Raw genomic sequence first — 25634 nt, 5'->3', positions numbered from 1 at the left:
AGAAATACTGTCTTACACAATCAGTTAGTTCTTGAAATTACAGACTATGGAAATTCAGCTCTCTGTATGCAGGGAAGTTGTGAACAGGGAAATGACTAGAAATCCCTCCATGACAATCACAAGACAAACAAGTGTCTGACATCAAGCAGCTGGGAAATGATTTGACCTCAGCCATAATGTTACAAAACACTGACTCAACCACATGTCATATTAAAAGCATGCTCTAATGAATGGATTACAAATGATGTAGTTATAGTTTGATAGCATTCAAGCTCAAGATTCAAAGTTTGATTTGACATTTGTATACTCGCAATCATCAAACAAAGCCGATAATTAGGAACAAAGCAAGCTTTACCTGTTTATTAAATTATAATTAAAAAATGTTTTAACTTCACTTATTTCTCTGCTTGCTGCCATTCTTGATGTCAAGCTTACTGCCCGTTTTAAATTCACTAAAAAAAATACATAGCACCAGTTATAATTCATTTACTTTACTCTTAAATGCAATTTTCTTTTTCCACATTTAATCAAGTCACGCCTTTAGTTGATCTGCTTTAATACCCAGTTTTTTAAAAAAAAGATGTTTGTGTGCACTTTTAAAAATGGGGGGTGGAATCACATCAGATGTATTCTCCATTTAATTTTGAGGTTCTTTTTTTTCATCCCTACTTACTGTACATGTTCCAGTAACTTTAATAAATGACAGACAGACAGACAGACAGACGACTTTATTGATCCCTTTGGGAGGTTCCCTTGGGGAAATTAACAGCTCCAACATCAGCACACAGCACTGAAAAGAGTCACACTTTTCAGGAGACTGGAAAGAGAAACACCCCAGTTACCAAACACCATAAAATATAGAATAGAATAAAATAAGCTAAAAAATAAAGTTAAAATAAAAATAAAAATCTAAGAGAATATAAAAAATATAAAAATACAAACATAAATGACCCATGCTATATATATGTATGTATACATACATACACACAACACATATATATACATACACATATCTACATATACATATACATATATACATACATACACATACACATATACATATATACACACACACACATATATATATATATATATATATATATATATATATATATATATATATATATATATATATATATATATATATATATATATATACATACATACATACACATATATACATATATATGCATATACATACACACACAGGTACACACACACCTACAGTTACCCCGTATTGCCCAGGCTTTTATTGCACTGTCTATAAGGTTTTATTCCACATGTTATTATGTTGTTATTGTTGTGGTTATTGCACATTTCACTGAGTTGTGATTATGGACATATGTTTGTTTAGTTTGTACTGTTTGTTTTGTTTGCCCTCCTCCCCCCCAGTGAGAAGTTGTACAGATTGATGGCCCGGGGGACAAACGAGTCCCCCAGCCTGTTGGTCCTGTACTTTGGGAGGAGCAGCCTATTGCTGAGGCTTCTGTGGCTCCTCTGGCTGCTGATGACAGTGTGCAGAGGGTGGCTGGCATTGTCCAGGATGCTCAGCAGTTTGTCCACAGTTTTTCTCTCTGCCACTGTCACCAGAGGGTCCAGCCTCATTCCTACCACAGAGCCGGCCCGCCTGATGAGTTTTTCTAGTCTGTGGAAGTCTGCCTTAGTTGTGCTTCCGCCCCAGCACACCACAGCGTAGGAGAGAACACTGGCAACCACAGACTGGTAGAACATCCACAAGAGCTTCTTGCAGATGTTAAACGAGCGTAGCCTCCTCAGGAAGTACAACCTGCTCTGGGCCTTCTTGTACAGATGCCTTGAATTGCTTGTCCAGTCCAGCTTGTTGTCCAGCCACAGCCCAAGATATTTGTAGGTCTGAACGACCTCCACCTCCTCTGCTCCTATTAGAACTGGTCTCGAACTGGGTCTGTCCCTCCTGAAGTCGATGACCAGTTCCTTGGTCTTTGAGGTGTTGAGCTGCAGGTTGTTAATGTGGCACCAGACAACAAAGTTCCTCACCAGGCTCGTATATTCCTCTTCCTCTTCATTGTCTCTGATACACCCCACGATGGCCGTGTCGTCAGCAAACTTCTGGATGTGACACGTTTCAGAGTTGTAGCAGAAGTCCGCAGTGTACAGAGTGAAGAGGATGGGAGACAGCACAGTCCCCTGAGGAGCTCCGATGTTGCTGACCACAGTGTCAGACGTGATGTCCTTCAGCCTGACGTACTGTGGTCTGTCTGTGAGGTCTGTCTAAATGCTTTCATTTCATGATATGTTTCCTTTCTCTTTGAAATCATTTAGTTTCAGATTTTATTTTCCACATGCCCATGCTTGGGTGTCAACATACAAATCCATTTTTGATATGTATCCATTTTAATACAAAAATAATAAAAAAATGTTTATTGTCGAAGCCATTTGTCAAGTTCATTTAATAAAATACAGTATCTAGCTCTCACTCTCCCTCGCTCTAATAAGATGCTGCCTGCATTTCCTACTGGAGTGCAATGGGTGTCACTCTTTCCATATTTTTCTTCAATTTCCTGATTTCAAAGCAGAGTTCATTCTGAATTCTGGTTATGACACAGGGCTTGAAAAAGAACATTAGAATTCTTTGATGAATTAAAAATAATATATCCATATCTATGTCTGTCTGTCTATCTTTTTGCTTATGTTTATAAGGAATAAACATTATGTTTTATTATAATTACAGGTATATCTCTAGCCCTTTCACCCCTCTGCACTTAACATGTTTTCATCACAGAGCGAGTGAATCCTTGCCTCCAGTTGATTCTATGTGCTTGAAAAACACATACAAATCTGCAAGAAAAGCTGGAAAGTGAGAAAATAAGATTACAGTCATAGTTTTGTTTTTAGAAAGACAGCCTATTTGCAAACCTTCATTGGTGCGTCATTGAAAGCTGACCAGCTTAACCCCTGCCTTGAAGACTGCTAGTCCACCAATAACATTTCCAATAACTTTGAACATTTGGCAATAGCCTTGTATGCATGGGTCCCCAGTATCAAATGTGGTACATGGAGATCAACATTTCCAGAGGCACCCCTGTAGGTGGAAGGTCACATCACATCCAACTGTATTTATTTTTCAATTATTTTTTAAAATAGGAAGAACAGATACATTATTAAACAATAGAACAGAAAAGAAAAACAATATACATTTATTGTAATTGTTCCGAAAAACAAACAAAAAAACCCACATATGACACAAACATATCGGCTTAGTTTCACATGGACTGCACAGCATCATATTTTGCACTGATTTTGAGCAGTACACGTAATAATCAAGACAAACCTACATCATGATTGGCAGAAACATCAGTTTCTATAATTCAAAAATGGTAATGAATCAGTTTGATCTGCTTCTGAATGCAACACTAACACACGCGCAGGATACTACAGTGCATGGCACAACACCAGTCTAGTAACTGAACAGTTAAACGTTGACTTAACGGTTAACCCATCATGCACGCGCACTCTCTCGCGCGGCAAGCCCTGGCTTCATAAACAAGCCGCCGCCACTTTGTTGCTCAGTGTTGCCTCTGATTCCATCGCATCAGTGCACCGGCTCTCACACGATGGCACTGGCTGATGCGGAGCGCGCTGTGTCCAGCTGCGGCGGCGGAGACTCATTGTCCTGCTCCCCGTTTTCAGAAATCATCGAGCTGAACGTCGGCGGACAGGTTTATGTCACCAGGTACAAAACTCTCGTCGCCGTGCCAGACTCGCTCCTGTGGAACATGTTCACCAAAAAGTCGCCCAAGGACTTGGCGAGAGACAGCAAAGGGCGCTTCTTCTTGGACAGGGACGGCTTCTTGTTCCGCTACATCCTAGATTACCTCCGGGACCTGAACCTGGTCCTCCCGGACTACTTCCCTGAGAAGAGCCGCCTGCAGAGGGAGGCTGACTTCTTCCAGCTGCGGGACCTCGCCAAACGCCTTAGCCCGCGGGTGAGTAAAGATAATTCCCTCAGCGAAGAGATCATCCAGAGTGACACAGAGGAAGGTGCGCAGCAGTGCGGCTCCTCCGTCTGTATGGAGACTTTGCGCGCAATGTCGGTCAGCGGTGCCATGCGCTCTCCATCGCTGGACTCCAGAAAGTCTGGCTACATCACGATAGGATACCGCGGCTCCTACACCATTGGAAGAGACATCCAGACCGATGCCAAATTCAGGAGGGTGGCGCGCATCACCGTGTGCGGGAAGACGTCTCTGGCCAAAGAGGTGTTTGGGGACACGCTGAACGAGAGCAGGGACCCGGACAGACCGCCGGAGAGATACACATCCCGCTACTACCTCAAGTATAATTTTCTAGAGCAGGCATTTGACAAGCTGACAGAGGTGGGCTTCCACATGGTGGCCTGCAGCTCCACAGGCACCTGCGCCTACACCAGCAATGATCCAAACGAGGACAAAATCTGGACAAGCTACACCGAATATGTCTTCTGTCGGGACTAATAACTGCAACATTCACGTGATCATGTTGATGTAAATAGAAGGGAATGTCTTAATTAATGTTGCGTTTGGTGTGTTGAATGGCAATGTTTGGCAAAAGCAAATTCCATTCCCATTCTACTTCAAAACAACCAAGCAGCAGAGTTAAAAAATACCAAAAAATACCAAAAAATAAAAAATACTTTAATGACACAGACACTCAAAGGAGTATGTGTTAAGAGAAGATAATGTCATTTGAATTATAAATTGAATAGCACATCATTTGAGATGTTACACTCATCCAAAGCCCTAACAGCACTCAAGGGAATTAAGTCAACTTAAACTGAAGTTGCCATGTTATGAAAAGATCAATTCAGATAACATGTTTCTTTGATTGAACTTTAGAGTGTTACCAAAATCGAGCTATTTTTCCCCCCCACTTTGTCAACCATTTTCTTGTTTCTTGTTTTGTCAGCGTTACTTGACAAAAGTGCTGTGTGAAGTGAGCGGCGTCCGAGGACTGGCGAGCAGAACATTCAGTGTCATTTTAATCTTGCTTGATCACGTTTTGCCACCTTTTTGTATCATGTAATTGTCTCTTACAGCAGACCTATCGCTGACATGATTGTAAGTGTATACGTGCTTGCCTGGTAGAGTTGTGTCTGTTAAACTTGCTCAGATGAAAATAAAATCTTCTACTCCGTTATTCTCAGCACTTTGCCAACCATCTTATCTTCTTCTCAACCAGTGTAGTCTACTTGATACATATGTGCCAGGAAGGGCCAGGATTGCTATATAACAACTACAAATGTGCAAATAAAAGGTGGGTATGTTGGTCGGTAATTGCGCTGGTGGTCTGGCAACCCGTGCTGCCTTGAGTGTGTGTATCTTTTTTGTATACCTGTATGTGTATTTTTCTATATCTTGATAGAGAGGGTTAGTTGTTTGCACCCTTATTGGGAAACCCATGCAGGCACAGCACAGTGATCAACTTTATCTTCACCCCTGTTGATTATTCAACCAGCTAAGCACCACCTTGCCAGGGCCAGTAGTCCTTATGAATACTAAAACCTGGTCCTAATGAGGCAGAAACTCAAAGTGAATCAAAGTGAGACACTCTGTTCAGAAACGTCAATACAAAAAAAGAGTAGAAATAACTAGAAATAATAGAGGCTGAGACGAAATTAGAATGGCAGTGACCAACGTCTCACAAAGTTCTTGATTGACTTATACTTTTCCACTTCACAAGAAAAACCTTCCACCTGTGAGCTCGGTTTGCATGTCAATATTGCAGAAGGATCCGTAGCCGCCGCTTCCATTTCTGTCACACGAAATTCAGTCGCATGCTGTGTGGATGCAAATAGTGCAGCTGTGCACACATGATGTCATTATCATTTCAAGTGTAAATAATAAAAGGGTCCAGCTGCACACAAATAGGAGGTTTCAATCTGACAGGTCCTGTGGATGAATGCTGAGATGATTGTGCATCAGACGATGCAGGAGCAGAATTATTTGTGTATACAGCCAGTCCTGGATTACGTGTTTCGCTTTAAAACAGACATGAAGAGGTTACCTTACATTTAGAGCCATGGGAGGAATTATAAAACAACAGGGGCTTACAGACCAGAAGCAGTGATGTATCATTTGTGAAGGTCAGGGGACATTTTCCCACAGCGAAGATCTAAGGGTTTCAATGTGAGATGCACAGACGTTTCAGGTGGCAGGGGCTCAAGTGAAAATGAGGATTGAAAAAAAATCTGGTTACCTACTTACATACTTCTTTATTTCACAAACCACTTTCATGAAGGCGTTTAGTAGGCCTACTCAATGAGATGCTATAAAAATACTGTGAAAAATACAGCTGTCTTGCAAAAACTAATTAAACCTTTGAGCATTAATACCTACTTTAAGTTTGGGTAGTCCATGATAATTGGAAAGGAAACTTGGCTTGTGACCCAAAGGTTGCTGGTTTGAGTCCCCACCCGGTCAAGCCCCGAGCAAGGAAACCATTCCCCATTGTTAATTGCACTCTCAGTTATCTCCAGTGTGTTTACGTCTGGAAAGACATCCAGTTTAAAATCTATGGGCCACGTAACAAAATACAATATACAATTGGATAAATGAATAGAAATGTTTTTTGAAATCACTATTTGTGGTTCATGTCCAAGGTGTCCATGTGGTGAATACCGTTTCCTTCCCATCCGGGGACACCTGATGTTAGGACAGAAAATGCATCTTTAAAACAGTGACCTGTCAATAATTCGGACACATCACAGTAAGCAAACCAATGATGGCTGAATTCCATTTAGCTGCTCCAGTTCACCGGGACACATGAAGACAACAGAGTCGTCATAAATATGTTATTTACTCTGATGCTTTTTCTGCCAAAGACTGTGAGTGACAGCGTAAATTAGTTCATTCAAGGTTTGTGCATACAGCAAGTTTAAAACAGGCTTAAAATACTAGTATAAAATAAAAATAATATGTTTGTATGAACAGTGAATAAATAAGCCGAAAAAGCTGTGTCATTTTTGGTTTGTATTGATGGTTCTTACCTAAGTTGTTTGATAAGCTTTTGCCATGAGTCAAGTTTCAGGATTAAAAAAACCCCAAACACTTGGTAACCCTAAATTGGTCCTTTCGGTTGCAGGTATCTCCTGGCAGCTCAGCTTCTTCTGTGGCATCTCAAAAAAGAAGCATCACGTTGCAAAAGAGGCAACAGATTTAAATCAATCAATCATTGAAATGATTAATACATCTTAGGTGAAACAATCAGACATCAACATCAACATGTTTGATTGTCAAATTAATGATGTTGTGATTTGAGTAATGTCAATCCTCGCTTTGTCCATTTCAAATAGCCGCAAATGTCTTTGATGTTTTTGTTTTTGATGTAAATGTTGAAACACATCAAACACTAATATTTACTAGCCTGTTGTTGTTTGCATCAGCCTTCTCGTTGGATCAAATGCAGGAAAAACACCCTGGACTGAGTTACCAGTTGGTCACAGATGTACCAGCCTAACAATGACTGTCTCACACCCACATTTACACCCGGCGAGTGCAGTGTGTCTCCACAACACCTCTGCTGTGGGGGAGGAAACACATTTAGAACATGTGCAGCAAAGGTTTACAATCATTGCTGAACAAATCATGCAACCTTGTTCAAACAGAAATGATTACATTTCTGCCATTTAATAGACGGCAGGATTTTCAGCGTCCTTGGAGATGCTCATAGTCTGTATTTCAATTAAATGATAAGATATTACAGATTAGTTACGTGAGTGAGTAATGTCAGCTGTACAATAGTCTCACATAGTGTACAGTGTATGTATTTCTAACTCGCATTTAGCAACACTTGCATCTTTAATATATAAATGTATAGTTTCTTATTGACTAAGCACGAGTATCCTCGCAAACATATACGGTAACATGCACGTGCGTTACAGTTTCTCTTTCTAAAGGTAACACATTCAAATGGCAAAAGAAAAAATAGTCCTGTGATTTTATAGTGACCTATTATAGTGACCTATTATTTGACTGCTGCTGAAAAAATGGACATGGGCTGATACCATTTTCTTGAGTTCATATCGTTGAAGTATAATTGTGCGCGGCCAGAGGCAAGGTTTTTCGGTATCCCTTTATTTTACAGTCCGCTAATCACCTGGTATATACTAAGAAACTAGATGGTAACAAAATTAGAAGTTAGAAGTATTCTGTTCTGGTCATGGGTGCTAAATGAACTGTCAAAGTGCCATGTTCTTTCCCGGTACTAAAATATCACTTTTTGTGTACTTAACATGTAATAGGACTGTAAAATAAAGCAGTACATATTTCCCTATAAATACAGAGTACGTTCTTACGAAGGAGATGCACATGATACTTACTAATAAACATCACAATACGTACATGTATATACCATAGAAATGACAACCTTAAAATGGTTGGATTTATTAAACCATCATCAGTCTTCTTTAACTTTTACACCACTTGTTAAAGCTCACAGATGTTCTTTTTATATAACTGAACACCAAATACCAAATACATTGATCAATTTTACCAAATAAACAGACATTCAAGCTTCACTGGCTTGAATTACTTACTGAATTGTGAATACAGGGGGAAGAGACTCGAAAATAAAAAACAATCCACCTACATGGACGTGTAAACTTAAGCAATCATTTCAATTTCAAATTTCTCACAAACACAAAAACTTGTAAAAAATCGGCAGTAGCTGTCCTCCTTTTTTCATTTCTTGACGTGACTCAAGAAACACTTTGCAGTATTTTGGCATAGTTTCTGAAATATAAGTGGTACACAATATTGCCAAACAAATAATTAGATAATTACAGATCATTTGCTAGTTGGGTAATTTAGAATAGCACAGTGTGCCATGACCAGAACTGTGCTATTCTAAATTGCTTATTTAGAATAGCACAGTTAGGAAATTGCTGTACAACTTATATACAAATTATAACAATTAGCACCATTTTTAGAACTATAACAGTTGTTAAGGGACAGAGTATTGACCAATTAAATACACTTATCACTATTTACATATTTTACATTTATACATTGCTATTTAACCAGTAATAAACGTTAGTAACGTGTGTATACCTTGCACTAGCTACCGTTAGCCTAGATGCGAATTAATTAATAACAAAGTGATGCTACTAGCATAACGTTCACATGAAAATCTATAAAGTACTAACTGAGATTAAAAACAACTCAAAGCACACATAATACCAAATCAAACATATACAGAACGTCTGCCCTGTCAGCCAGGTGCTAAAATAAATCACCATAAGTGTTTGAGACTCGTTTGCAGCCTTAATTGGCACCACGTAGTTTAGCCTTTCAAAAATAAATGCATCACTTTTGCACATATGACCTACCACAATAAAAGTAAGACAACATTTATCTAATTAACTTTGAGTTTTAGATAACTTGTTCTCCAACTAAAGCAGTGGTTCTCTATTATTTTCTGTCATGCCCCCCCCCCAGAGGACAGAAATGTTTTCACGCCTTTCTTTCTCAGTACATAGATTATATTACGTCTAATTTCCTTGAAGGTTTTAATGTGCTTACTAATAACTTAGTACTTACTATGCTTTCCGATTGGGTACTTTCTTAGTACATAGATTGTATTACATCTAGTTTCTTGGTAGTTTTTCATGTACTTACTAAGTAATGAAGTAGTACTTACTATCCTTTCCGTATGGATACTCTCTTAATACATAGATTTATTACCATCTAGTTTCCTAGCATGTTTACATGTTCTTTCTAGGCAATAACTTAGTAATTACATACATTTATTTTGGAACATTCCTATTAAATACATTTTGTTACCATCTAGTTTGTTCGTAAATACCAGGTAATTGACTGTAAAATAAAGGGTTAGCGTTTTTTCTATTAACAGAACAGAAAATAACAGACTGACTAGTATAATTCCAGTATAAAATGTAATCATTAAAATAAATACTCAACTAATGAGAACTGTTAGGCTACAAAAATATAGTGTGCACAAAGGATGCTGCAGATATTTAGCATAAATCCCCACGGTAACACAGTGAATGGTTTGGCAGGTTTTTCAGTTTGAGGGATGAGCAGAGAAAAAAATGAGGGAAGCTTTGAGACAAAGCGTATCGGGGACTGGCAGAAAATAGGGAGATCATGATAAAAATGATTTTTGATTGTCCGCCATTGTTACTGTTCTTTCCTTTCTCATGTTCTTATCCCTCTCTCTGCACATGCTCCGCTTTGAGCTCCCTGACTCGAGTCTCGGCAGATCAGGACTGTTTGGATTCCATGCATGGGTCCAGCCGGCGAATCAGCTTCCTGAGTTATTTTCGATCAAAGCTGCTTTCATTAGCACATCAAAACATTTACCCTGGACCAAAGGCTTCATTAGTGTAATTATATTCTGACTCAAAAACACATTTTAAATTTGACTTAACCTCACAGCAGGGGATATGTAACCGTCAGGATTCAGAGGACGGTGACTGCTGCTGTCATTCAAAAAGATATTGTATTGTTTCTTGAAGTGCAAAGGCTCACGGTGATAGAGTGAATAGCAGAGGATGATCTAAATTTTGGGCCACACTTTTGGTGTAGTGGTTAGAACTCTTGACTTTGCAGCAAGAAGACATGGGTTTGTGACAAGGTCCTTTCTGCATAGAGTTTGCATGTTCTTCCTGTGTGCGCGTGGGTTTTCCCTGGGTTCTCTGGTTTCCTCCTACAGTCCAAAAACATGCAGATCCGGCAAATTGAACACTCAATTGACAGTGAGAGAGGATGGTTGTTTGTCTTACAATGATAGGAGTGAGAGTGGGTGATCTTTATGTGGCCCTGTGATGGACGTGTACGCTGCCTTTCGCTTCATGTCAGCTGGGATTGGCACCAGCAACCCCCGCTGCCCTCATGTGGAGGATAAAGCGGTAGATGATGAGTAAGTGATCTAAATTTTGTCCACCTACTTTTATCACAGTCACTGTACATCACTATTCTTTCTATAACCTCCATTCTGATGGAAAGTGGTGGAATACATAACAGATGTATGCTCTTTTATAAGCTTAAACTGGCAACTAATCATCAGTTAATCATTAACTGATGATTAGTTAAGACTACCTAATGATTAGTTCACCCATGCTTTCATGTGGTGCCTTTTGGGAACAGGGTGTCATGGCTCAGCTGTTACTCAGCCGTCTCCTTTATCTATAATCTCTATCATTAAAAAACATTAAATCACATCAATTTCCCCTGCTTCTGTCTGCTTTTTTTCCAGTTAAAACAAGCTGTGAGGGAGGGTCTTATGATACGATAATACTTTATTGTCAGAACATGCCCGAAATGTGTCTTGCATCACAGCAGCTTGTTTGCAAATTAAACATTACAATAGCCCAGGAACCACAGACACAAACACACACATTACAAGATGAACAGAAGATGATGTTAAGAGTTCCATATTTACTTTCAAGATTGGCTGTTGTACAAAGGCATTTTTCAGTCGAACCTTATTGAATTGTGGAACCCTGTACCTCCGGCCAGATGGTCATAGTTTGCACGCATGGTTCAGAAAGTGGTTAGTGTCAGAGGCAACGTTCTTGGCCAGTCTCAACGTGTTATTGTGGTAGAATGATTCATAAAGTTTTTCAACTGGTTGGTTTTAATTTCACAGCAGTGGGCAGACTTCTGTACCATGTGGTATTACGATACTGCAGAACACTCATTACCACAGAGGTATAAAACAAAAGCAGTCGCTTACTTGCCTCAAAAGACCTAAGGCGTCGGAGGAAATAGATCCTTTGTTTTGTCTTTTTGCAGACCAGTTCAATGTGGTCTTTCCATGACAACTGCTGGTTAATCATGACACCCCAGTCTTTATGTGATACAGTAGAACCTGTTTGAACTTCATTCGCTCCATGTTGGTGCAGCCCAGGGTTGTCTGAGGCATTAAACACGGTGAGTAAAACATGGAAGACAGCCTAATCTCTTTTGTGGCATCTGAGAGGGATTTTTCTCAGGAAGAAGATGATGATGAGGAAATTTCTGGAGTGAGGCCATTTATTTTTGAACCGATACGTGATACGTTAGGGAGTTAGAGAAAAGTTCCCTTTCCTCTGACTCCCCTAGTAAAAGATAAATCGTCAAAATTCTCGAAGTGGATTTGTGGGCGGCTCATTTGATATTTTTAGGTGGTATTCAGTGTACCTCACCTTTTGTCCTTTGTCAATTTGGATTGTCTCCAGCCCCCCGTGACCTTCATGTGGAGGATAAAGCATTAGACATAAGCATTATTTCAAGCAAAAGACATGTGATTAAAGCACTAATGTGTTGATTTTGATGTGACTTTAATAGAAAGTAGAAAAGAATGAGACTGTTGAAAAACTGTTGTACAATCTTCATTCAGATTCAGGTAAACATATAGTAACTGCTGTGTTAATCAGATTCAGATAATGACCTGGAGCCTGCTGATTCCCACAATTAAAAGACAGGAAGAGTTTTAGTTTTCTCATGTTGAGAGAGAATAACAGCTGCAGGAGCAACAAAGAACATCAACAACAATAATAGCAGTGTTGCTACATTAGTGATAGCAATGATTATTCATTACATCCAGATGGATGATTCAGCCCAAAGACAAACAAGGGGGAGTAGATCAATCCACTGTAGTTTAATCTAATATTATTAGCTACTACGTATGCGTGGGCCTGCACTTCGATAAAAGACCCACATTTTAAATTCTGAATGAGATAAAAAAATGCATTGTCACCAGTGATTTTGTCATAACACTAATAACTAAGACCAAGCACATTTCACATATGGCAAATGATGTCTCCTGACAATGCACTGTGCATAAAATTGATATTCATGAGTGTCTCTAATGCTCATTGCACTCTTATTTTATACTCCTTTTATTTTGCCACCAGTTGCGAATAGCCTCCAGACTAATGCGATGATCTGATCATCTGCGCTGAGGTGCTGATCTATCCATCCACGGGGGCCATTAAACCTCACACCTTTTCATGCCACCTGAGTTCTCTCGAAAATTACAATCATTGAATAGGAAATGCTCTTTTCACAGCTGCTGCACATTTTTATATAAGCAGCCTTATAAACTTGTCTCATAGGTCTCACATGGAGACTGTTCATATGAGTGTTCTCTGCATTACTGAGGGGGGCAACGCTGCACCAGACTGCATACCAATATATCCATAAGCGCTTTTTTCCCTAGTTGATCCCTGTGACAAAATCTAGTCGTCTTTTCATATGCAAAAACCTTTTTGAACCTCTGAGCTTCTTTATATGTCAAAGCCTGCATAAGCACACAGTTAAAAGCTTTGCAAAAAGCTGGTAAGTGAGCTTTGAGTTTAAGGTCTAGGGTGTAAGATTTAGTGACCTCTAACGGTGAGACTTCTGATTACAACAAATGGACTCCTCCACTCATCCTCCCCCATTCTTAAGACCACCAGGGAACCCTTGTTTACTCCTTTGCTTACCAAAAATGATGCTCTTGTCAACAAAAGTGTCAAGTCAACAATATCACTTGTTTAATTGGTAAATGTTCTTCATTTGCTGCTACAAACAAGGCGCACTCTTAGGTTAGGTTTGTCACTTCACGCTTCACTCTCTAAGAGGGTGGACTTTGTTGCCTAAAGTAAATATAAAAGGCTTATGTAAGGTAACAAAAACCAAACCATAATTAAGTAAGATAATATGCACTTACTAAAGGGCACTCTATTCAATTTCAGCCAATAAACCCTCCAAAATGTTATACACTGGACCTTTCAGAACAACGTTACTAGCTCAGTTTTAACCTCTGTGTGTTCAGTCTCTTAACTTACAGTGACACACACATATGCTTTGGTGTTTACGGGAAAATAAAAAGCTCACATTTCCCCAAAAAAAACATACTTTTCAACATCTATTAAATTAAATAGTGCAAAGTCTGACACATTTGTCTTTTGTCATTGAATGTGGGAGTTCTTGAAGAAGAGAACAAGATTGTTCCTGCACAGTGTGATTTGCAGTTCTCACATGAATCCAAAGGTTTGTTTTTTCTAGTTTCTGGTTTTCCACATCTTCTGGGAAAAGCTTTTGTGACTGCAGAGGAGTGCAGTAACACAGAACATACTAACACAAGCGTTACTAGGCACATTGTTATTGTTGGGAGTAGTCTTGATAAATGCACTGATGTTTTACTTTGGACAGCAATGTAAATGCTGCAGCAACAGCTCCGCACTCTAGTCTACAATGCAAGTACTGATGCAGTAAAATACATGGTAATTGCTGTACAATCAGGAAAAGGGCAAGTGAATCTTAACAGCCACATGTTTTTTTCTCTAAAGCAGAGTGTCTCCTTTTTGCTCTTACAGTTGATGTTTTACATTAAGGGATGTGAAATTAACATTTGAATGCTCGTTGTTAATGACATGTTAAAAAACGTTTGCCCAAATAAAAAGAGTATTTTCATTTGATAATTATATAGTCCATTAATTATGTACAAAGAAGAAGATTCCCGCTGATAAGTTCAAGTGCAGAGTAAAGGCCCTGTAATTAAACCACAATCACATTTGCTTGTAATTAGACTGAATGTAGCAGTTTTTGAAAATGATTTTTCCCCTGGCACTTTTGGAATGATCAAAGAAAAAGACAGAGAATTAACTTCAAACTCGGAGTGAACGCAGCCTTTATACATGGTTTATACGCTTAACTAGTTCTACTGCCAGTTTGACCTGCTCAGAGGAATGGATGGCATGTTGGCACTCCTTCTTGCCAAAGGTTTAAATAGCGGATTAACACCACTCTTGCAGGATGAGCCAGCAGCTGGTTATGTGAGCTTTAAGACTGGAATTGGAATTGAAACTGTTACAAGGCTAACTGCTTTGATTCTCCACTGGTTGCCTGAAAACTATACTTCCGAGCAGGAACAAGCCCTGGGCACATTATCTTTTGACAGAAAGGTAGTAAACGGTTGTTTATTCAGATTAGATAAATAAGATTTGCACGTGTCACTAAGCTTAGTGATGATAGTTGGTTTAGAACCTCCTGTTAGAACCTACACATTATGAAATTAACACTTATATTGCACCCCCACACACACACTATATATGTATATATATATATAATCAGTATAATGATGCCAAAGTCTTGATTCCTGTGAAAGTTCAACCAGCTTTCAAGCGTTTCAGTGTCCTGCTGAGTCAGCCATCCAAACCATACTGTATAAGTGCTGCTGTGTGGTCAAGAACAATCATTTGTTTTGTTTGAGTTTGCACATTTCTGTTGGACAGAGAGCCAAGGACCTCATTTTTACCACAGAAGCCAACAAATGCATGAAACATATTATTTGCAGTCAGAACTAAATACAACCCCACCATGATTTAGCGTAGTTATATTTGCACAAGAGGTCCACCGCACTGACGGAAAAATAAATTTCTTTAAACACAAACTACGTGTTGGATGTGTTTCAATTTATTGGTCCATCTGTATGTAGGAAAGACTGTGATGATATATTGCTCTGTTTATTCTGTTTTCTTTGGAATTTGTCTGTTATGGGAGGACTACCGTGATCATTGACCCCACCACTAAAATATATAAACTCTCAAAACCACAAGGGGGTTGTCTTTTACAGTAAATCTTACATTTTCAAGTGACATCTAAATGCACAACTTACTGATTTCAGAAAGGGGCTTTAATTGCAATGAGATTCTTTCTTTGTTTAAGCTTTATATTTCTGTGCTCTTTTCTCCTTTATTTACTTCAATACATGCTCTTCCTAATGTTTCTACACACATAAATGTACAGTGCTGAGCTGGACTAATAAGGGACATTTTTTTTTAATCAATTTCTCTCTTAAACTCCCTGTACAATTATCTAAAATGTGCATTTACTTATGTTTTAAAGAAGTACAGGAACTGGGACATTGGGAAATGTTAAATGAATAATTCTAAAGGTCTAGTGCATTACATTTAAGAGGGCTTACTGGCAGAAACTAAATATACATCCCACAAAAAAGTATGTATATTAAAATAATAAACCTCAATTGAACTTTACATAAGCCTTTTATGTACTTGAGGCAAAGGTCATGGTTTTTGAAGGCTAGCATCTTGCACTGCCATGTTTCTATAGCAGCTTGAAAGAACATACCAGCCAGAGCAAGTGTTTCACATTATGAGATGGAAGCTTGCAACACAAAACATAGAAGAAAGACATCCTTTCTATGCAAAGGCCACTGAGGTTCATTGACATGCTTTGGAAATGGAGGGGTGACCAGAGGAGTTCATTTGTCACAGCACTTTCCAATCTCGCCTTTCGATGTCACTGAATAACACACACTGGACTGGAGAGATGTGACTACTGGTTAAATTATTTTAATTTGGCAGAAATCTAAGATAAAAATAATTATACTCAACTGTACACCTGATTGGGTAAAGTGTTCGAATAGATTTGATTGATTTTTATCAAAATAAAACATAAACAACATACAAGTGCTCTCTGTATTCACAAGGATATTAAAACAGAAAGGAAAATGCACCACCATCCAAACCAAAATGACTTCAGGTAGCTCATGAGTGCCCTTACCCCAAAAAGCAAAAAAGGCAACAGAAAAGAAACAAACAAAAAAACGGAGTCCCACCGCCACCCCCAACTGTTGCATCAGTCACCCTATACACATACTGTGCCTTCTCTCATCCATGTATAGTGGAAGTAAAAGTAGAAAATATACTAGTACACCAGACAATAAAAGGATGGATGACATTAAGAAAAAGAAATAATTAAATTAAATAAAAACAGATAAACAATAACATTTAATTTAAAATACCTAAATAAATTAAAGAAAACCATCAGTGCAACAAAAATATACATAGTCAAATAACAAAGCAAAAACAGAGAAGGTAAGATCTAGAGACTGGCAATAACAGATATAATAACATAAATCATCCAGTGGAAGTATTCCAGTCCAAAGCAAATCTCCCCCTATTTACAGTGTCCCGGAGGGGCGGGGGTAAAGTGTTTGTTTTTCATTACCCCAGAATGAGCCTTCAGCATTTATATCAGGAGTCCGGATCAGCTCTGGACAAAGAAAACATCTCTTGAGTTTTGATGCTAACTGAAGGCTACATCAGTTCAACACACTTGGAAGGGGATAGTTATATTATATTATACTTCACCAACAGCGGCATGCACCGATATTTCAGGGGCAAAAGCTGCATAAGCTCAAGTTTGAAGAAAAAAAACACCTCATGGTTAAAAAATGTTGCATAAATGTGAACAGTTTACTCATTTACATGTTTATTTATTTTTAATTTCCACACACACATAGATGTTTAATAGGCCTGCTCAAGTAAGTCAAAATTACTCTATAAAAATGTAATGCTGCCTGGCAGAAAGTAAAGCTCAAATAGACGTTTTGGCATTATTACTTATAAGCAATAAATAACAATAAAACATAAACCCAGAAAAAGAAACGAATAAAATGAGCCATATGTTTGAGCACCTGCTAGGGGGCTCTGTCTGTGTATGTCATGTTCACCAATAAATGTGGCCAGTGGTGGCCCCGTCCATAGAGGGCGCTAGGGTGCTGCCCCACCAGTCTCACATGAAGAAGAAGAAGATAGGAGTCATCTAAAATCATTTATAAAAACAGGGAACATTGAAATAAATGAGCTACACATTATACAGTCTGTGACTACTGTGTTTAATCTGCATTCAAGTGAAGTTTAAAAACGTTATCTCGCTTGTTTACAGCGAGTGCCGGTCAAGTGACGCATTTCCTCTTCCTTAAGGGAGCACATGTCTTTACCATAGACTTTCCCTATAGTGACGCATGCACACAGGCACCCCCTTACTATGCAAAAGATAGGAAAACTCTTTGGCGCAAAATTTAGACCACCAAGGACTGGCCCAAATAACCGGATATAAACATCTTACTTCGGTAACTACCAGGAGTCCGGGACATGCTCATGTGCGCAGCTGCAGATCTGTCAGTGTGGACACACAGCTTCTCCACAGCAGGTGAGACAGGTGATGACTGAGTCCGTCATTTCTTTAAAACTTTTGTGAATGTCAAACTAGTTTGAAACATCATACTGTCGCAGCAAGAGGCAACACTCCATGTGTGTGTCATCATGTCTGATCTCCAATCGATCGCATCAGCTGTTTTTTCTTTTCATTCATGTAGTGCTTCATATCAGTTTCATTAAAATATCCACATTCTTATGTGGCTACATTTTTGCATGCAGTACCTTTAAGGCTGAAAATCACAAACAGCTCTCTTAAAGGCTGATGTGATCACCAGGACAGCTGTGGTGTTTAGATGAAAAGAAATACATGTTTCTATAGGGTGACTCATTTCAGATTCAAAAGAAGAACTGGTGTTATTTGTACATTTCACAATTTCACAGGTGACTTCATCCAGCCGGCTTTGAACTCTGCTGCATTACTCATCTATCCACTGGCTTTCCTTAGAATCCACAATCTTCAGCATGAGAACAAAAACAGGGGAAGTTGATGGAAGCCCCAGCAGACATTATATAACCCATAATAAATCAATATCAGCCAACAGGGATACAATGCAGGTGGATATTGTGCTTCCTTTGGGTGTTGTTTTGCTCTTTAATTCTGGCACTGGTATCAAGTGAACATAGCAGCTGTCTCTGAGGAGTTATACCAGGTTGACAGACTGACAAACAGATAGGAGGTATCCATCAAGGTGGCTTTAAAAGAAAATAAGGAAATGTTGTCAGAAGCACAGAACTAAAGCCTGAGCTGTGCAGGAAGTCTGTGGTGTAATAGATGTGTGATCACAGCAATGACTGTTCCCATGTTGAGTAGCAAGGACGATGCTGTGATGATTTAGCGTGCAGAGCTATAGAAATTCAAGCTTTGCAAAAGCCAAACATCTAACATCTGCTTGACTCCTGGCAGATGTCTGCCTCCTCTGCATGACACGTTTATAGGTTACAGCTTGATTAGAAAACAGCGATGAATAAGCTGCTGACAGCTTTTAATTTTTCAAATGTGCAGGAGTCTTCTTTTGTTATGGAAATGATCAAATACATCATGACTAATTGAAATACATCATGACTGATTGAAGACCTAATAGCTGCATTTAAGCTATTATGTCATCAAATGAAAAAGACAAGAATAACAAAATGTGTGTGTTGTGGTATTAGATGCATGCATGGGCATGAAAGTGTGTTTATCATACTGTAGGATCCAAATCAAATGTTGTTCAACCTAGAAGCAACACTTAGGTTGCACGTATTAGTGGGGGATATTGTGATGTTTAGAAAACTTTTGCCAAGGAAAAACTTTTAAATACACATTTAGGTGGTATTGTATGTATATCTGCTGCCACAATCCTTGCAAAAGACACAAATGGAGGAATTCTCCCCTTTCCCCACAATAAATGGCACATGTGTGGGCCCTGAAGACCTGTAACTGAAATCGGAACCTGGGAAATAATAACTGAAAATAGATTATTTGGAGCTGATGTTTTCATCCAAGTGGGAATAAATGCAATTTTCTTGCCCCTTTTTTCAAGGACCTTTGCCACGGACAGTCTCAGAAGTAGTGACCCTCACTCCTTAGACAATTTGGTTTCATTTATATAAACAGACAAATGCATTCTTTGCTGTCTTTACTGGCATCAAATTGTGATTTGAACATTGAAGGATAAACTGGAAAAACTGTATGTATGTATGTATATGTATATGTATATGTATATGTATATGTATATGTATATGTATATATATATATACATATATGTATATGTATATATATATATACATACATATACTGTGTGTCATAAAGCTTAATGGTTGTGTGTAACAGTGATATATTATGATATCATGGCACATATTATGATAACATCATCTTTGATCACGATGAACGATGACATTTACTCTTGGTAGTGTGACATTTACGAAATAATTAGTGTCCATCTATTTCAGGAAGTAACTTCACATTCGGTCAAAGTAAAACTGTATATTGGATTCGTTTTTTAAACATTTCGATCATTATTAACATTATTTAGAGACAGGCTTGACAAGAGCAACATTTATATTGTGTATATTGTGTTATTTAGTCTAACATAAATCACTGCGACTCTACGTTGTCTTCTGTCTGGAAAAACGAAATAATTAATGAATGGAAAAAATGCAAGAAAACTGCCTTTGAATCATCTTCATTGTGGAAATGTTGTTCTTTGCTTCCTCTTTTTGACTTTTTGTGATTGGACGTGCTTTCAGAAAATGGATAATAATTGCAGCTGGTATGAAATGAAAAGTCTGACTAAAAAACTGGTGTGACTCAGTGGAGGAATCAGTCAGAGGTCCTGAGTCACCCAGGAGATGACACGCTGCTTGTTATTCTCAAACAGAGCACTGACCCGACTCTCACAGAGAAACCTTTAACGGTGTGTCAATCTTGGCCATTAATGCAGAGAGCTCAGCAGTCTGCAGTCGAATACCATTTGTGTATTGACTCTGGTGGCGGCAACAAAAAGTCTCTCACTTGGTTCACACAGGACATCAGGAAATCAGAAAGCCAGTTTGACTCTGGCAGACAGTGAAAGGCAGGTGGGGGATCCAGTGAATTGCCTGACGTCAAAGCACTGTTATTACATTGATCACTATATTTGAAGCCTGACAGAAGTCACTATACACACTGGTGCTTTACCAGCAAACACAGTCTCTGCTAGAAGGGTGATGTAGTATGTATGTAGTAACGACTGTATGTAATATTTACAAGGTCCCAATTCAATTAAATTTCCAGTTTTGATGCAATTAATTTAGAGATATTTCAGTTTCCATACCAATTTTGCATTGGTCTGAAAAGATTTCAACAGGTTACAGTATAAAGCTGCAACCTGGTGAATATACAGTAACCTGGAGCATCATTAAAAATATTAATGATTAAATTAAAAATTGTTGCGTGAGTGCACCTTTTATTCAAGATGAAGTGGGGGGAAAGAATAAGTGCCAGTACTCCCCTATGACATCCATATGAGGTGTATATAGTATAATTAAATCATGAAACACTAAATTATGAACTTTTTTACTAAATAAAAGATACCAGAAGATGTTAGTGATGTTCACAACATCTATTAATTCAAATATATAGTACATATTAAAATAACTAAAAACTACACAATTTAAGATTATGCTTATTATTATCAACATCGATTTAAACATCAAGCAAACAATCCATTTCATGTAGTGTCCTGTTATGATGCTCTCCTCCAGGACACAAATGTGACAAGAAGTCAAAGAATATCACTAACTAGTATGCCTTGTGGCTGCAGGCACCTAAATATTAGTGAATAAACACTTCCAATAGAAATCATTCTTGTTTAACAATAAAAATAAAAACTCTAGGCGCTATATACAAACACTAGACTCTTGTGAGAACAGGTGAACGTCATGTAGTGCACCCTGGGAAATTATTCTTCTTAATAATAGGTTCTGCCACCATGTCGTGCACATGGCTAGCACTGTTACCTCACAGCAAGAAGGCTGCCAGATGAATTCAATTCAATTCAATTCAATTTTATTTGTATAGCGCCAGATCATAACATACATTATCTCAAGGCACTGTACATAGACAACATCAAAGAGAGCAGAGAAGCCCAACAGTTCACACAATGAGCAAGCACTAGGCATCAGTGGAGAGAAAAAAACTCCCTCTTAACAGGAAGAAATCTCTGACAGAACCAGGCTCAGAGATGTGCGGTCATCTGCCTCGACCGGTTGGGGTGAAAGGAAAAATGGGGGACAGTGGAGAGGTGGGGGACAGAACATGGGGGGAGAGAAAGGACAAGAGGGAGATGAGGGAGAGACAGAAGAGAGAGAGGGAGACCAGCAGCAGATACACAACAACTGTATCAGGTTACAATTTTATACAGTTACTGATATCGACTTTTTAATTATAACATAATAATAATGGTGATGATAAGCGTAGCCTCGAAAACTGGATCTTGATCCTGCAACCTGCATGATGGGAATACAGAGAGAGAGAGAGAGGGAAGGAAGGAAAGACACAAACTAGGGAGAGAAAGAGACAAAGTTAATGACATATAAAAAGTCATAATCATATCCTGAGTGTGAGAGAGTGAATGTGCGTGTACCACAGGAAAATCCCCCAGCAGTTTAGTTCTATAGCAGCATAACTAAAGAGATGGTCCAGGTTTCCCTGAACCAGCTCTAACTATAAGCTTTATCAAAAAGGAAAGTTTTAAGTTTAACTTTAAATACAGAGAGAGGCTCCGCCTCCCGAACTATCATTGGAAGTTGGTTCCACAGGAGAGGAGCCTGGTAACTAAAGGCTCTGCCTCCCATTCTACTCTTACAGACTCTGGGAACCACAAGTAAACTTGTACTGTATTGTGACCTAAGTGGTCTATTAGGGTGATAGGGTAAGACTAGGTCTTTCAGGTTTGAAGGGGCCTGACCATTAAGTGCTTTGTACGTGAGGAGGAGGATTGCACAGTTAAACAGTTGTGCTAGAAGATGAGTCAGTCCCAATATGAGGGAGGAGATGATCAATTTTCTCTCTAATTGATGTTATTTTATTCACAAAAAAGTTCATAAAGTCATCACTGCTCAGTGTTAAAGGAATAGATGGTTCAGTGGAGCTGTGGCTCTGTGTCAGCCTGGCTACAGTGCTGAAAAGAAATCTATGATTATTCTTATTTTCTTCAATTAGAGACGAATAATAGGCAACTCTAGCTTTGTGTAGGGCTTTTTTGTAAGCTAAAAAAACCATCTTTCCAGGCTATATGAAGTTCCTCTAGGTTACTGGAACGCCATTTTCTTTCTAATCTACGTAACGTCTGTTTAAGAGCACGAGTATTGGAGTTCAACCATGTTGCTCGTCTCATCTGATTCACCACTTTCTTTTTCAGAGGGGCAACACAATCTAATGTAGTATGCAGTGAGGCCGCTGTACTATCAACAAGGTTATCTATGAGGGCGGGAGTAAAATCACAAAAGGTACCTTCAGATGTACTGACACATGGCACCGAGTTAAATAAAGGTTGCACTGTCTCTTTGAAAGTATTAAAATCATTATCAGACAGACACCGGCTTTAGCTGTATTTCTTATTTATGTTATTGTAGTTCATTATTGAACAGTTAAATGTGAGTAAATAATGATCAGTAAGGAGTAGGTTTTGAGGAACTATGTTTAAATTATCAATATCAATACCATAAGTTAAAACAAGGTCGAGGGTGTGATTAAGGCAATGAGTTGGTTTATTAACGTGTTGAATAAAACCTATTGATTCCAACAGCGAGTTAAATGCGCAGCTAAGACTATCACGGTCAACATCTACATGGATGTTGAAATCCCCTACAATTATGATTTTGTCTGTTTTAAGCACTAACTCAGATAAGAACTCAGAGAACTCTGATAGGAACTCTGAATAAGGTGCAGGTGGACGATAAACTGTGACTATTATAATTTGTTTCTGTAATTTACAACTAGGATGAGATAGATTAAGAATAAGGCTTTGAAACGATGAATATCCTGGTTTGGGCTTGGGATTGATTAATAATCTAATATTAAAAATGGCTGCTACTCATCCTCCTCGGCCTGAGCTTCTTGAAATATGGGTATTAGCATGAGTGGGTGGAGTTGACTCATTTAGACTGACGTAATCGTCTTCATGAAACCAAGTTTCAGTTACACAGAATAAATCAATACAATTGTCAGAGACAACATCATTTATTAAAACCTTATATTTGATAGTCCACATTTGAAAGTGGTATAATTTGACTCTTCTTAGTTAGAATGTCTAACTCCTCTTCTGTTTGTTATTGGTTTATTTACTTTATTTACTTTAGTTTTTACTTTAGTAAGTCGAGGGCCAGACACAGTCTCAATGGGTTTTTTTCAAGTTGGTGGTGGACAGGACTCTTAGGCTTAATACGACGCCTCTTACTGCGGACAGTCACCCAGCTGCCCTGTTTGTCTCCCGGCTGCACGGGAGCTACCAGGGGAGCTAATGCTATGTGGTCCGCACGACTACTAGGAACTGGCTAACTGATTTAGCTTCTATGGTGCGGAGCCGAGTTTCTACTTCACTAAGCCTCGCCTCCATCCTAGCCAGCAAGCTACATTTTAAGTACTTTTATCGCTAAAGGAGGCAGAGGAGTGACTAAACATGTGGCACACAACACAGGATCAGGCCTTACTATATGGAGTTTGTAATTACTCCCTGTGTGTGCGTGGGTTTTCTGGATTCCTCCAACTCTGTCGCAGCCATCATGTGGAGGAGAAAGAGGTATGAGGTATGACGAATGGATAATAATGAATTGGACATAGAGACATACAGTCATACATTCTAGAAACGTATCGGACATTTTAAAGTAATTACCAAATTGTCCAGCAGAGGGTCAGACTATGCATTGTCACAGCTTGGCTTGCGTACATGCCCTCTTTTCACATCAGTGGACAAGAACAGTGATGTTATGTTTGTTTTGGATGGACAATGGAGGATACAATCAAACCGCAGATTTCCTCTTGAGCGGACAATCAAAACATCAAAGCATCTGTGTGGACATTTTGTTGGATCTACTTCATCGTAGTAACCAACAAATGTTCTGACTCACCTGTTATGTGTGTGCAGAGGGTACAGGACACGGCATATATATTAAAAGATTGATCAAAGATATTATGAATCGACATCAGATCTTTCAAATGAAGACCAATATAGATTTTTTAGCCCAGCTGTTATGAAGTGTGAAGAAACATTGTGGATGATTTCAGAGGAGATTAGACGGCTGTCTGTGATGAGGCAATGTTCATGGTGGATTATAATTTCAAATGGTGGGTTACATGAGACAAGAAGAGGTGAAAGATTTAAGAGCACTGGGGAAAACATTGACAGTTTGGATTTCTCTGACTTTGAGGGGCTGCTGTGGAAGGAACTATAATACATTATTTGATTCATTAATGTGCTTGTTGACTATGTCTTTGTCTTTGGATATCCCATGAGAAATAGATACCTAAACCTGTAAATTATTTCTGATTAATGTGTAAAGGTGGTGTCAGGAACACCACTATACCTTTTTACAGCAAAGTGGTGATCACAGTGAAACAGTTGACATTTATATTATACCACTCCTTGAAATGTAAAGGTCATATGATGCAAAAAAAATTCAATCAATATTAACGCCGGTTGTTTATTCAGAGTTTGGATGGCTGTGAGTGAGTACTGATAACACAACTGGATATTTTGGAAGTATAATGAAATATTATTTCAATTTTTATAGTTCCTGCATGTTCTCCTGCATGAATTTGCGACCTGTCCTGGAAGTACCCTGCCTTTCACGCTATGTGACTGGTACCAGTGCCTCGGCGACCCTCGTGTGGAGCAGTAGAAGATGAATGAATGAATGAATTAATATTATGGTAATTAATTGGTATTATTGGTACTAATTAATGGTAGGTATCCCCCAACAAGGCATGGTATTATTAATTCTTGTTGTTATGGTAATAAATTGATTCCAAAATATATATAGTACACTTTTAGTAAGCTAAAGTAATTTTCATGATCAATCTATTACCTGGATATTACCATGAATACTACAATGTATTACAGTAATAGTCTCTCCTTAGAAATAAGATGTATTAACATAATACTACATCAACATCATGTTGTTACTGCACTGTAATATAAAG

The 25634-nt window shown here is 38.6% G+C and overlaps 1 protein-coding gene across 1 annotated transcript; it reads left to right on the top strand.

Moving 5' to 3' along the window:
• Positions 1–3520: 3520 nt before the first annotated feature.
• kctd12.1 (potassium channel tetramerisation domain containing 12.1) lies at positions 3521–5160 on the top strand. Its single transcript, XM_044048939.1, has one exon. The coding sequence runs from the start codon at positions 3594–3596 to the stop codon at positions 4470–4472; it is 879 nt and encodes a 292-aa protein (XP_043904874.1). The 5' UTR covers positions 3521–3593; the 3' UTR covers positions 4473–5160.
• The last annotated feature ends 20474 nt before the right edge of the window (positions 5161–25634 follow it).

The sequence above is a fragment of the Solea senegalensis genome, linkage group LG2 (assembly GCF_019176455.1).
Source record: "Solea senegalensis isolate Sse05_10M linkage group LG2, IFAPA_SoseM_1, whole genome shotgun sequence".
NCBI lineage: Eukaryota > Metazoa > Chordata > Actinopteri > Pleuronectiformes > Soleidae > Solea > Solea senegalensis.
The sequence above is the reverse complement of the archived record's forward strand: the minus strand, read 5'-3'. Positions and strand labels throughout refer to the sequence as shown.